At 39.9% G+C, this 14,786-nt stretch overlaps 2 protein-coding genes across 2 annotated transcripts; one reads left to right on the top strand and one right to left on the bottom strand.

The window, feature by feature from the left end:
• Positions 1–6,767: 6,767 nt before the first annotated feature.
• On the top strand, positions 6,768–7,700 carry LOC310822403 (G-protein coupled receptor 183-like; the record flags this gene model as incomplete). The annotated part of the gene is made up of 1 exon (XM_083694741.1): positions 6,768–7,700. The coding sequence occupies one exon, from the start codon at positions 6,768–6,770 to the stop codon at positions 7,698–7,700; it is 933 nt and encodes a 310-aa protein (XP_083550867.1).
• A 5,723-nt stretch (positions 7,701–13,423) lies between these two features.
• Positions 13,424–14,095, bottom strand: lhb (luteinizing hormone subunit beta; the record flags this gene model as incomplete). The annotated part of the gene is made up of 2 exons (XM_083694740.1): positions 13,424–13,660; positions 13,898–14,095. The coding sequence occupies 2 exons, from the start codon at positions 14,093–14,095 to the stop codon at positions 13,424–13,426; spliced, it is 435 nt and encodes a 144-aa protein (XP_083550866.1).
• Between the last annotated feature and the right edge of the window lie 691 nt (positions 14,096–14,786).

The following is a 14,786-nucleotide window of genomic DNA, read 5'->3' as shown; positions in this document are numbered from 1 at the left end:
GTTACACTGACAGGAGAGGATGCGATTACTGATGCCGTTTGTTCGGGTTGATTGCGCTGCCTGTAGATTCACTAGACTGGATCGGCATTGAGCGACAAATCGACAGTTGCTTAGCCAACCTGAAAATTGATAGCGAGATGCTAAAATAATCCAATCAATCAAGAAATCAAGACCCATGGATTATAAACTATGTATAGCCTATTCATGGCTGAAAAAAACAGGACAATCAGGAGCAGAAAAAGCATTTCTTAATGTAAATTTATATTTTTTTATAATCTGGACAATTTCACAGAGTAATGTATTTTTTTTTTTGTATTTGTATCATTCATTTTATTTCTATTACCTATTCCTATATTCTGTATTCTACCCGTAGATTCCTGAAACTGCCATTTACCTTTTATGCTTAAGTATTGGGACGGTGAAGCATTTTGTCTTCTTTTGGCTCTACACTACAAAAGTTTGGATTTTAAATCAAACATAATATAATAGTAATATGGGGGTAAAGTAGAGATTCTCAAATTTTATTTGATGGTATTTGTGTTCATATATTGGTTTCACCATTCAGAAATTGCAACACTTTATATGCATAGTCCCCCTATTTTAAGGTACCCAAAAGTAATGGGGCTTGACAGGTGTTTCTGGTAAGTATGGTATGTTCCATCATATAATTTGTGCAGGCATAAGAAAGCTGTCAATGTCTAGTATTGATTCTAGGCTTTGCGTTTGCCTTTAGAGTTTGCTATTGGTGTCTATCAACATGAGGATCAAAGAGGTGTCAATGAAAGTCAAGGAAGCCATTATTAGGTTGAAAAAGAGTGCAGAGACAAAATAAGAAAAAATGCTTCACTGTCCCATTACTTACACAGGGCACTGTCCCATTACTTACACAGGGCACTGTATACGGTTCCAGCGTGAATCGGACCCACAACCTTTGAGTTGCTAGCGCCATGCTTACCAATTGAGCCACGGAGGACCACAACAATGGTCACATATCTACTTAGGATACACTGATACATACCTTTAAGGACAAGTGAAACAACGCATATTATATGGTATGATTGAACCAGATTTGATCAATAAATGACAGCAAAGAGAGGTAACTATGTAGATAGTCATTATAAACACGTATGCACTGTCCCAATATCATACATAATTGTGATGCTTTAGCTAAGTCTGATACAATATGCAGATTACAGAAGCTGGGGATAGTCAAGACAACAAATGTAACTGTGAAAAGATTCTTCCCCCTGACAATTTTGGAAGTGCATGTTGAACAAAATGGGAACTTTGGCAAGTACAATAAAACCATTAATAAATTCCAAATGTTCCATTTTACTCAAATCAATAGAAAATATGTTACTTTTATAGATTTATACTTTTACATGTTGTTAAGTACAGCAAATAAGGCCAGACCACTGACGGCTAAGCAATGAATAATAGTAAACAATCAAAATATGTTCAACTGTTGCTCCCTAGTGGTGTCTACGCTGCACTACAGAAAAAGAACATTCCTGAGCCTAAGTTCAGCTCTTGGGTCCACAAAGAGCAATGTCATCATTATATGAACAGTAAAACTTAATCAGAGGAGGCTGGTGGAGGTGGAAGTGGGAGGAAGGGCTTAATGTAATGCATGGAATGGAATAAGGAAGGGTATCAAACATGTGTGATTTCTACCTCCATCAGCCTCCACTGAACTTCATAGACCTAGAACCCCATAGATTCTCCTATTTTTGAGTCTTCTTTCAGCAGTGATTGTGTATGTAATTGTGTATGTAAGAATCAAAACCCCATACAATGGTAAGCACTTTGAGCTCCTGTGTAAGGTGACAAGGTGCTATATAACTACATAACTATTTATTAATTAATGCACTGCTATTTTAAAGCTTAAATCTACCTACGAGACCTTTGACCTTTATTTATCCAGTTTCATCTCACTGAGATCAAATCTATTTTTCAAGAGAAACTTTGAATTGTAAAGGGAAATGCTTTCACACAGGAAATGTGGGAGAGTAAGATGATCTGCATTGACAACCGATGTGTACATTTTGTCCAGAGAATGTGGCTTGTTGCAAATTTGTGGCTGAAATCGCAGTGATCGCAGTTAAGCCGCAAGTTCTAATGAAAACCCACACACAAGCCTACAATTTCATCATATACGACAGAACATTTACAAGCTTTGTTTATGTCGCAGTGCACAGTGTATGTGTGTGTGCGAGTGAGAGATGGTGTGTTATTGAGAATTCTATAGAACATATATAATTACACAAATCCTGTTATCTCTATTGACACCTGATGTTCTATAGCTTATGTACTAGTGTAAGTCCCTTTATGTCCAGGGTCCCTCCTTCTCTTGCCCCATGATGTGTTCCCCTTCCACTTACGTCTTTCCTGTTTATTCATTGCATGGAAAGAGGTAGGTAACAGTATAAATCCCCCTTTGTATCTACTGTGTTTACTACTTTGGTTTACTGTATCAACATGAGGCTAGCTACTACTACTAATAATAATAATACATCTAATTTGAAAGCGCCTTTCAAAACACAGTACAAGGTATATAAAAAAATTAATAAAAAAAAAAAACTAGCAAGTGACAGTACCTTAGAGATACACAAAAAATAAAAGAGTCCGAAAGAGCTAAAAGGACAAGATAACACATCTAAAAAAAAGCCTGCGTGAAAACATGTTTTCAGTCGATTTTTAAAAATGCTTCTGGAATCGGAGTCTCTGATGTTGGGGGGAAGAGAGTTCCACTGCTTAGGGGCAGTGTCACCCATAGAACACAGCATGGTGCAGGGGATGTTGAAAAGACCGGTGTCAAAGGAGCGGAGTGGTCGTGCGGGCGTGTAAGTCTGAAGAAGGTCAGTGAGGTACAGGTGTAGGTGGGAGCCAGGCCATTGAGTGACTTGTAGATGAGAAGGAATTTGAATGTGATGCTGTGTTTAACAGGCAGCCAGTGGAGTTTTATGAGGGTAGGAGTGATGTGTTCCTAGGGTCTGGTGCGTGTGAGGACCCGAGCTGCTGAGTTTGGTTGGAATCTGTCCAGTGATTTGTCAGGGAGGACAAACAGAAGTGCACTGCAGTGGTCCAGACACTACTTACAGTAGCTACTGTACCTGCTGTACACATCCTAGCCTGGGTGTAGCCTACTATTGTGCTAGCTATAAATAATCTTTAATATCTTTTGTTATTGAACTGTTTATTGATTACCTGGACAGAGGAGTTGGAGCGAAGGGCAGCAAATTAAAGTATATTCATATTCATGAAGCTTGCATGTTTTTTTTTAAATATGTTTTTTAGGGCATTTCTGCTTTATTGGGATAGAGACAGTAGAGATTGACAGGAAGGATGGGTGAGAGAGAGGAGGGATGACATGCAGGATATGTCAATGGCTGGAATCGAACCAGGGACCCTGCGACGACATGGCATGCGCCCCTGTGTGCTACGCCACTGAACGCGCCCAGGTTGCATGTTTTATCATCAGAAACAACACAACGCAGAGGCAAATATACACCGGTCATACAAACAAATAACACACACCTTATTACTGTCAGTAATTAGTTAACTCCTCTCAGCCACACAGTGTGATATGGCCTCATATGCTTAGTTCTATTGTTATACCCCATCAGAACCCAATATAATAAGCTTGTTTTACTCTATTTACTCTAACTTAATTATCTACTGTATAGCCATTGTTCCTTGAAGAAAATAACTTATAAATACCTCATATGCTTAGTTCAATTGTTATACCCCATCAAAACCCAATATATTGACTTATTGGTGTTTTACTCTATTGTATGTAAACCATGTCATTGTAAACAAACACTGTGTAGATACATTTACCAACATTTGGTTGGAGGCTGGTGTTAATGTTGTGCCCTGGATACAATCCAATGGTCCATTCTTATCTTCAGACTCTGATCTACACAGCAACCCATCTGTGCCTACACAGAGCTGTCTCCAACCGTCTCCGTCATGGTGGTCCCCTGACTCTACTGCTGGTCACTCCTCAGCCTAGCAAAGCATGATGGGAAGGCCAGGAGAAAGGCCCCCTCCTCATAAACACATACAGCAGAGGGTCCACAAGGGGGCTGAACTGGACTAGAATGGTGCCTACCTCTATGTCTTCATGATTGGTTACAATCAAAGGAAACACACAGACTGTAGAGGATACTATATGATGTTGTGGCAAAAATGGTACCAGAGAGGGAAGGCAGTGACATTGATCTAAGGCTTAGAATGATACCTGCATTTTCTTATTCTCATTTTTTCTCAAGATTGCAAACTGGCAAAGTGATTGCACACATTTTTAAAAAATGTTTTTATGTTTGACAAAGCACTGTCTGAGTAGCAGTGTATTTTATTGTTCTAGCTAGCAAAGACTGTTTCATTATTTCCCTCTATTTTTGAAACACAGACTTACAGACAGAGCATTGTTATTGACAGATGTTGGGGCTGCACATTTTATTTTATAAAGCACTTTTTTTCTTCTTTTTTTTATAAAGCCTAATGGAGAATAGTTATTGAGTTATTTAAGTACATATTGACAGATGTAGCATGTTGAGAGGCTGCACCTTATATTTTATAAAGCACTTTTTTCTTCATTTTTCTATAAAGACTAATGGAGAATAGTTATTGAGTTATTGAAGTACATCATTTTTATTGACAAATATAGCATGTTAAGAGGCTGCACTTGATATTTTATAAAGCACCTTTTTATGACTAATGGAGAATAGTTATTGAGTTATTGAAGTACTTTTGAGAAATAGCACATAGACTTGTGTAGTAATCTAGCGAACTTTATGCAATAATGCTGTAGTGAAGAAACCCAGTGTGTGTTATCTTTATTTCACATGGGGTAAGTAACATTAACTCAAGATAATCAAAACATTTGACAATCCCCAATTGAACACACACGCACACGCACACAGTGTACTGCAACATGCAATGAGTTCTATCAGTTAAGTAGTTCTGGAACCAATTACAAGCAGTTTGATCAATGGAAGACAGTCTTCCCAACAGTACTGTAGAGCGTGATCCACAGTGTCAAATGCTTTAGAAATATAGATAAAGAGGGCTGCACAGTGTTCCTCAAATCAAGAGTATAAACAATGTCATGTGTCACTAGAGATGCAGCAGAAATGGTGCGTGATCAGCCCTAAAGCCAAATTGGCAATTATTAAAGACAGAGTTAATATAGAAAGTACAAAGTTGGACATTTTCCAGAGTTTCTAGGATTTTAGCTAAATGGCATTGAAATTGGATGATCATTATTTAGGTCACTATGGTCACCTCCTTAATAACAATCTGCTATCCCATTTTCTATGTCACCATCCTGATGTGAAGGATTGATTACTGAGCAACAAAAATGTGAGGATTAAGTCGACATGTCATAGCAATCCACTCTGTGGTAAATATGGGATTGTATTCAAGGTTGTTGTAAAGGGCGGAGCAGGAAAGTTTCCTTAAAGTGGCAATTTTTGGACGTTTAAATAAATTATATACTCTATAGCCATTGTTTCTTGAAGAATATAAAGTCTAAATGATACTCTATGATTGGCTTAGATCAAATTGCTTGTACTGTAATTGGTTCCAGAATTGCTTAACTGATAGAACTTGTTGCATGTTGCAGTACACAGTGTGTGTGTGTGTGTGTGTGTGTGTGTGTGTGTGTGTGTGTGTGTGTGTGTGTGTGTGTTGAATTGGGGATTATCAGATTTAGAAAATTGAGAATGAGAGGGTAGAGGGCTAGTGTGTATACAACAGTGTCAAATAGGGAAATAAAATAAGAGACTTTCTGTACTCTCTCTCTATATACTCTATATATATTTTGCAATGTGCTACTTGCCATTTAGCACTTCCTGGTCAATGTCTTGTCAGGGACAGGGTTCAGGTTCCACCGCCTAAGATACAACAGATGGTTTCATCTTCATTTCAACACTGATCTCAACGGACCTCTAGGTAAGATCACCATGATTCAGACTGGGTTGTCACAAGAGGAGGAGGATTTTTAATCCCTTATTGATAACCCCTTATTTTACAGCCCTGTCTTAGGTGGTATTTACCCATTATTTACTAAGAAACCATGTGTGAGTAAATGTAATGAATATGCAATTATAATGTAATAAGAGTTTACTCAGTACTTTCAAAGTACCTGCTTAATGCTGGGCTGAAAAATAGGGGTTACCGTATTTTCCTCTGGTAATCTGTCATACTGTAAGTCTAACCATTGTGAGAAACTGCTCACTAATTATTGATAATATAAACCTCCACTGTTAAGTAGATGGTTGTGAAGATGGTGGTGTTGACAGCATGTACTGTACAGACCTACTGAAACAATGTTCAATTATTTACTGTATTGTATTATATATACAGTATCTCAGTGGCATTGAATGTTGATGGATCAACTTTGACTATTTGTTCTGTTTTTACTGTGAAAAGTAAGCGGTGAAGTAACCACTAAATATTGAGCAAGTTGCTTCCTTCTCTTTTACACAGGAAATGCTTTTAAATTCAAAGTCAAGATGCACTTGAATTAAATTCTTCATGTTAGTACTCACTAGATTAATCATGACAGGGACGCTAAATGCGGACAACTTCGATTGTGTCAAAAACTTTGATGGCCTCTTGACCCATAAAATTCATGCACAGATAGATCATCCAAAGACTAACAATCTATTCCATTTGTTTTTAGTTTGAATAATATGAAGATCACTATATAAAACCTTGAACCCCTTGAACCCCTGGCTCTCCCCAGCAAACAGTCAAGAATGGAGGAAGCATTCAACAACATCACTGTCAACATCACCACTATCAACACCACCACTATCAACATCACCACTGTCAACATCACCACTATCAACACCACCACTATCAACACCACCACATTGGGTCATGCCAGCATCATCTCAGATGTGATCTCCGGGACAGTGTTCTCCATCGGACTTCCTACGATCTTATTGGCCATCTACGCTCTCTACTTCCTGATCAGAGCTGATCACATCGCTCCTGTCTATGTCATTAACCTTCTGATCTCAGATCTCATTCAGATATGTATGATGCCAGTCAGGCTGGCAGGCTACTGGCCTTTAGCTGTTAGTTTGGTTAACTTCTTTGGTCTTACAGCTAGTGTTGGTTTCATGGTGTGCATCGCTCTGGAGAGATACCTCGTCATTGCCTTCCCTCTCTGGTACCGTTTTCGCCGCAACCTCAAATACTCCCTCATAGTATCCTCTATAGTCTGGTTGTTTCCTTTCATTCAAATCGCCCTTTTTTCTGCCACACCATCTCCTGAGAGCTCTTATATTCTGTTATCAGTTTTTCTACTCGTCCCCTTCCCTCTGCTGGTGTTCTTCGTCATAGGTACAGTGAAAGCTCTGTCCGTCTCCATTTCAGTGCCCGCGATTGAAAGGAAACGCATCATCGGTACCCTGGCTCTGGTCCTGTGTAATTACACACTGCTGTACCTCCCCACCATCATACAGCACCTAGTATCAGGTGTAACCAATCATGAAGACGTAGAGGTGGGCAACATTCTAGTCCAGTTCAGCCCCCTTGTGGACCCTCTGCTGTACGTGTTCATGAGGAGGGGAGCAAAGGACACTCTCCTGGCCTTCCCATCATGCTTTACTAGGATGAGGAGTGACCAGCAGCAGAGTCAGGGGACCACCATGACAGAGACGGGTGGAGACAGCTCTGTGTAGGCACAGATGGGTTGCTGTGTAGATCAGAGTCTGAAGATAAGAATGGACTATGTGATTGTATCCAGGGCACAAAATTAACACCAGCCTCCAACCAAATGTTGATAAATGTATCTAGAATTACATTGTTTACAAACAAGAGTCAAATAGGCTTTGGGTTCTGATGGGGTATAACAATTGAACTAAACATATGTGGCATTTATTATTATATTCTTCAAGAAAAAATGGCTATACAGTATCATTAATTCAAAATGTTAATCGAACATTGCAAAAGCTACAGAGCTCCAGTGTTTGCATTTTGACGTTTAAAAAAGGTTAAAAAACAGGCAGATGAGACTACCGATATATCATGCAAATCCCAAATGGTCATAGTGTTGAGATACATGGTAGACAACACTGTCACAGAGCGATTCCTATAGTTCATGGAAGTGAAGGATAAAACTGCCATCGGCCTTTCCAACACGATCAAACAAGCCCTTGAGCCCCTGGGGCTGACTGACAAACTCATTGCACAAACATACGATGGGGCAGCGGTGATGAGTGGTAGACGCTGTGCAAACACTGATGAAGGTGACCTACCCAAACGCAATATTTGTGCATTGCTATGCCCACCAGATAAACCTAACCCTGCAGCAAGTATGTCATCCAGAATCAGTGAGCTGAAGGTGTTCTTTGCAGATTTAGCTGCTTTTGCCACCTTCTTTTCCACCTCGCCTAAAAGAACAGCTGCTCTAGCAGAGACATCGGACAAGTGAATCCTGCGGCCACCCGGCACACGATGGAACTTTAAAAGTTTGTTAATGTGGTATGGGAGAGTCGGGACGAGATATTGGAGTGTTTGGGTAACATTCGCACTCAACCAGGATGGGACAGAGTGACCATCAGCGAGGCATACGGCCTGTCCATGCACTTGCGGGACCCGACGTTTCTCCAGCTGCTGCAGTTCTTCGCCGAAGTCATGCCAGAAGTGGATGTTCTGTATAGCATGTTACAGAAAAGAGAGATTGACGCATCTGGGACAGATGATGGTCTAAGGATAAAGGCTTCACACCAGATGCGTCGATCTCTCTTTTCTGTAGCATTCAACAGTAAAGTCATCGAGAGGTTTGCTCATACAAAGAACCGCGGTGCTACCTTCCTATTCAAGTGAGCTGGTTTGTTTGGACATGTATGACAAATGGACAGTGCACTGTTCACTGTAGACTATATTGCTTTGTTTTGTAGTAATTTTAAATGTGTTATACTGGCTGTGATATAAAGTGGAGGATTAAATGTTATGTGTAGGCCTAATGCCGAGACCCTTGATATGCACTTGTTACTTGTCGCTTTCAGAACCCTGGACACTGCTTGGGCTGTATATTCATATAGCTCCGTTAATTAGCCTAGCCTACTTTGCGTGTGTTAATGTGGCTTTTGTACTGTGTTATAGCCTCTGCTCTGATTATATTTCTTTGACATTTAAAGAAATACAATTGATAAAACTTGATAAAAAACTTTCCTACAAGTTAATAATGTGCCACATGCTTGTATTTTGATAAAGCGTGCAAGTTATTGAAGACACGTGTCTGTCTCATCTTTTTACTTTGTTGCAGTCTAGGCAACATCAATGTAGCGTTGTGTGTCGCGCTGAGCGCTGAAGCGTATGAAGTGTATTCGGTTTTGAAATCTTTCTGCTCCCTGTCACTCACAGCGCAGCCCATAGCATATGCCAACCGAAGACTACCTTTATTTTTTTTGGTGGTTACGTCATACAAAACCGCTCCTCCAGAAATGCCATGCTAAAATCGCCACTGATCCCATAAGCACTAGGGAAATGGTGAACACCATAATGTTATTACCACACGAAAATATGAAGTAATACCTTCTTCTAACTGAAGCATTATGTGAATACTGAATGTATAATGTTCATATATCTTTAAAATACCAAAAACGTGGTCAGCAGTGAACTGGATGCAGCTAGCAAGGCGCTAACACAGCTCACATGATGCGCATCTGCAAACATCAAAGTCTAAATTACCCATCGTAAATATTACAAAACGAACTCTTATACATGGCACTAGATGCTTAATTTGAAGTACGAATGTACAAATTTTGTATTAGAAGCAATATTTACCAATCACAATATTACTCAGGACCCTGGATTGATTGCAACATATCTCCAGGAAAACGGTTCCTTCTCTGCTTCCTACTACGCATGCATGATCCCAGCACACTTTATACATAGGCAATTAACTAAAGTGAAACATGGTTTACCATCTAGTGAATTTAAAATATAACTGCATTATACCACTTGGTTACAGGCTGCAATGTACCTTTCTCCCCCAAAATGACTTCTTTCCTTACTTCAATGAACAGTAATTACTGTAAATAAATAGCTGCTCTTTTTTTTCTCTCTCACCACTCTACCTCCAAAGTCCCACAAAAAAACAACTTGATCAAGGACAAGTTTATTTGAATCCCAAGATGAGCTATATCAATCTATCAATCAATCAATCAGTCAATCACATTTATGTGTATAGCACTTCTTCTTTTTTTATTAATATGTTTTTAGGTCATTTCTGCTTTATTGGGATAGAGACAGTAGAGATCGACAGGAAGGATGGGTGAGAGAGGAGGGATGACATGCAAGATAGGGCGAGGGTCGGAATCGAACCAGGAACCTTGCGATTATGAGGTAAGTGCATTACGCCACTTGCAGCTCGGCCACGGGGATGATGACATACGGGTCCACCCAAGAAGGACAGCCAGGCAGGCAGACCGTGTCATAGCACAGTTCCCAATACACACACACATGCTGGTACAAGGTGGAGAACAATATACATGAAGTCAATAAATCAAGCAATTAATCGCTATATTGTCCCAGTATGGACATTCATTGTTTCTTTTGTTTTTGAACATCAGACCAGGGTAAAATACATACAATTACTTGCTTTAGCTTGCAATTTGCATTTCCTTGCATAACATAAGCAATAGAAGTTAGTTGCAAAACAAACCAGATCCATTTAGGCTATATACCTTAGTGAGGCAGTGGCCGCTGCAGATGGAAGTCTTGTACTCCAGGCAGGTGGGGCAGCCCTCCTTCTCCACATAGATGGTCTCGTTGATGGGCTGACAGGGCAGGAGAAAGGCCTTCACTGGAGCATGGGATAGGAGGAGGAGGATGAAGGGCATTGGTCTGCAGACACGCTGGAGACCTGACAACTTTGAGGAGAGAGAGGGAGGGAGAGAGAGACACAGAGAAAGAGAGAGAGAGATGGTCTGAATAATAACATCTTATTGTTGGAGTCAAGTGCTTTGAATTTACATCTGTCATCCACAAATGTATGTTGCAACAATCTGTAAGACTAAAACATTTCTCACTAAAATCAAGATAAACATGTTTACCTTATATTTCCTTGCAGACCAAAGGCTCAACAGGATGTGGCAAGGTTGTGCTCTGAGTCTGATATGCTTCATCTTTTATACAGTAGAGGAGCCTAAGATCCAGGGTCGGTTGCTTAGTGACCAACATGGCTTCCCTGTTTGCCACGTTTAATTACTTTGTTGTTTTGTTTCCTATGTCCTTCACATCAGCTAAATTTTCAGAACTGGGAGATTTTCATTAAGATACCCAAATCCCACATGACAGGTGGCTTTATAGCATCAAATTGAAATACAGTGAAAGGACACCCTGTTATACCAGTTAATCTAGGTGTAGTGATGAGATCTCAGTGTTTTCACAATAACCTTAAATATTAATTGGAAAAACTGTGTTGTATGTCATGTTTGACCCTATAAAGCCACCTGTCCTGAGGGATTTGGACATCAGGTAAGGATTAATGTTTGGGATTATATAAAGGTTATGGTTAAGGGTAGGGTCCTACCAATGATCTCACTTGGCATCTACCTCAATGGTAGTGTACTCTCTACAGGAACATTGATCACTCATCCCTGCTGTAGGTCTTCTCTCAGTCACTAATGAAGGAAATGCATTTGATGTTGATGGTGTCCTTCATGTTGTCAAGGTAGTCTACAAGGTGAAACCATCAGTTGGGATGGATGCAATTTCAGTTATAATAGCAATCAACATGAATAGCGACATTTGTGATATCAGTTTAGTTTGTATGCTGCTTCATAGAATAAATTGAATAGAATAGAATATGCTTCATCAGCTTTATTGCCAATCTCAGGATGGAAATGTGTCTTTAGTATCACCTTGCAGTAACTCAGTAACATCATAACGCATACAAATCATAATCATGTCAGTTGTAATCAATTATTGCTCTCAATAAGCCGTTATGTACAGTGCAGAGTTGGACAAATCGACGCGGAACCTAAATACTTACAACCGTCGTTTCCCTGTCCTTAGTACCACATGGAACTGGCTAGTGCATCATCGTGCATGATCAGTGTCCAATGTGATCATGAAAATAAATAAATGCGATATGCAAGATAGTTTCTCTATAACAAAGTAATTTCGATTAGAAAATGGCCAGCGAAGACTTCTCCAACAATTATATCATGCCTGTAAAGCAAGCTTTTGTCCAGTTTGTATATGAGTTATGATGATGCCCAGATGATGATGGATTCTTTCATGGCCCGAGTAAGTTTGGGTCTTAAATACAAAGAGAACATCTACATCTATGTTTGTTGGTTTCCTGAATGAAATGCTAATGTTGATGTTAAGTATGTAGTTATCAGTGGTACTTTTGGTGTATATGTTTTGTCTGGGAACATATGCCTTGCTTGTTATAGTTTTCAGTGCATAATGTACATCTTTGATGGAACTACAATTTACCTTTTAAAAAAACACAACACCTGGATCAAGGAAGCACTAGTTTATTTAAATCCCAAGATGAGTTATATCCCAATTCTGTTCCATAATTGCCAGCTGAGAGACAGGTTATGCTGAGCCGGTGTGGGCAGGTGTTTGAAGGTCCAGAAAATTCCTAGTTAGTTTTAAGTTATTATATAATAAGTTCACATTTTTATTAATATAAATATCATAGTGTTTCTCAACCCCCAGGACTGCCAAATATGGTTTAACACCCGATTCAACTAATCAAGGGCTTGAGGAATAGTTGAGTTGTTGAATCAGGTGTGTTAAAAAATGTGCCGTCTTTTAGGTCCCCAGGACTGGAGTTGAGAAACACTGGTTTAGCATGTCACTAGTCTGTAACACTTTATGATAATGTTCATGACTAAGCCTTAATAAACTGAATGTGAGTGTGAATGTGATCTACATACTATGCATTCTGGCATACCCTTGTTAAACATTCAAAAGCATTAATAACCATTAATGCATGCTATGAAAAATAAACATTATGTATTGGTATGTGGAACACTTATAATGCACTCATTTGGAGTTTAGGAAGTAGCTACAGTAATTGGGCAATTTTGGGGTATAACTAACCATTTATAGGTCTTTATTTAGTGTTTTCTTATTCTCTTGTTATAAGTCATAGGTAGAAAGTAGTAGAAACACTTATAAGCTACAAATGTGTGCCTAATATGTGTTCTCTAAAATAAAGTGTTAGCTAAGTATTCATCAACATGTGTAGAGAACTAATTTATAAGGATTTAAACAGGAATAAGGAAGGATTAATAAAGGCTTATTCATGTAAGTCATTATCAAGTAATTATGAAGCGATATAAACTCCTCGACCACTAGTAGACGGGCCCACTCCTATATTACTACTACTTCTACTGTACTCCTGCTCTGCTCCTTCTCCTCTTCCCCCACTGCGCTAGTCGTAGGCTGGAGCCACCTGGGTCATGCAGAAGTCTGGTTGCAGGCTCTCAATGGTGCAGTCAGAGGTGTCCATGGCACACAGGTTGCAGACGCAGCTCAGGGCCACAGGGATGGTGACGTGAGGATCCACCCCTGGAGGGCAGTCAGGCAGGCGGACCGTCTCGTAGCGAACGTCCCGATACGTACACACATGCTGGTACAAGGTGGAGATCGGGCTCTTATACACAGGCTCCTGGGAAATAGAGAGGTAAATTAATTAATAGATATATAGGAAGTCAATCAAGCAATCAATCACTATATTGTCCCAGTATGGTAATTTTGCAGCAAGGTTTTCTTTTGTTTTTGAACGTCAGACCAGGGTAAAATACATATAGTTTCTTGCTGTAGCTTGCAGTTTTCATTTTTATCTGGCACAACAGAAGCAATAGAATAGTTGCAAAAACAAACCAGATCCCTTTAGGCTATATACCTTAGTGAGGCAGTGGCCGCTGCAGATGGAAGTCTTGTACTCCAGGCAGGTGGGGCAGCCCTCCTTCTCCACAGAGACGGTCTCGTTGATGGGCTGACAGGGCTGCAGGAGAGAGCCCTCCACTGAAGCATGGGGTAGGAGGAGGAGGGGGAGGAGGGTGGAGAGCATCGCTCTGCAGACACGCTGGAGACCTGACATCTTTGAGGAGAGAGAGGGAGAGAGAGAGACACAGAGAAAGAGAGAGAGAGAGAGATGGTCTGAATAATAACATCTTATTGTTAGAGTCAAGTGCTTTGAATTTACATCTGTCATCAATAAATGTATATTACTGTACAATGTATATTACTATCTGTAACACTAAAACATTTCTCACTAAAATCAAGATAAATATGCTTACCTCACAGTATATGTATTACCTTACAGACCAGAGACTCAGCAGGTTGTGGCACAGTTGTGCTCTGAGTCTGACAAGCTTCACTTTTTATACAGCTTAGGAGCCTAGGATTCAGGGTCGTTGCTCAGCGATTCACGTTGCTTCCCCGTTTACCCCGTTTTCAATTTCCCCCTAACAACTTTGTTGTTCAGTATCCTATAACATTCACATCAGGATGGTGACATTGAATTTGGGTATTGTCATTAAGATGCCCAAATCCCACAGGACAGATGGCTTGATAGGGTCAAAATGACATACAGTAAAAAGACACTGTATCTCCTGTAACATTTAAGGTCATAGAGATGACACTGAGATCTCACCACTACACCTAGATTAATTAATGCTAACTGGGCTGCTTAGAAATTGGGATCCATTGAAATTGAGATTTAAAACGGTTAAGGTAAGGCATCGGAGTCCGGCCGTCCCAAACATCCCACAACCTGTTCTACTGTAGAG

The sequence above is a fragment of the Argentina silus genome, assembly GCF_951799395.1.
Source record: "Argentina silus genome assembly, chromosome: X".
NCBI classification, from domain to species: domain Eukaryota; kingdom Metazoa; phylum Chordata; class Actinopteri; order Argentiniformes; family Argentinidae; genus Argentina; species Argentina silus.
The sequence above is the reverse complement of the archived record's forward strand: the minus strand, read 5'-3'. Positions and strand labels throughout refer to the sequence as shown.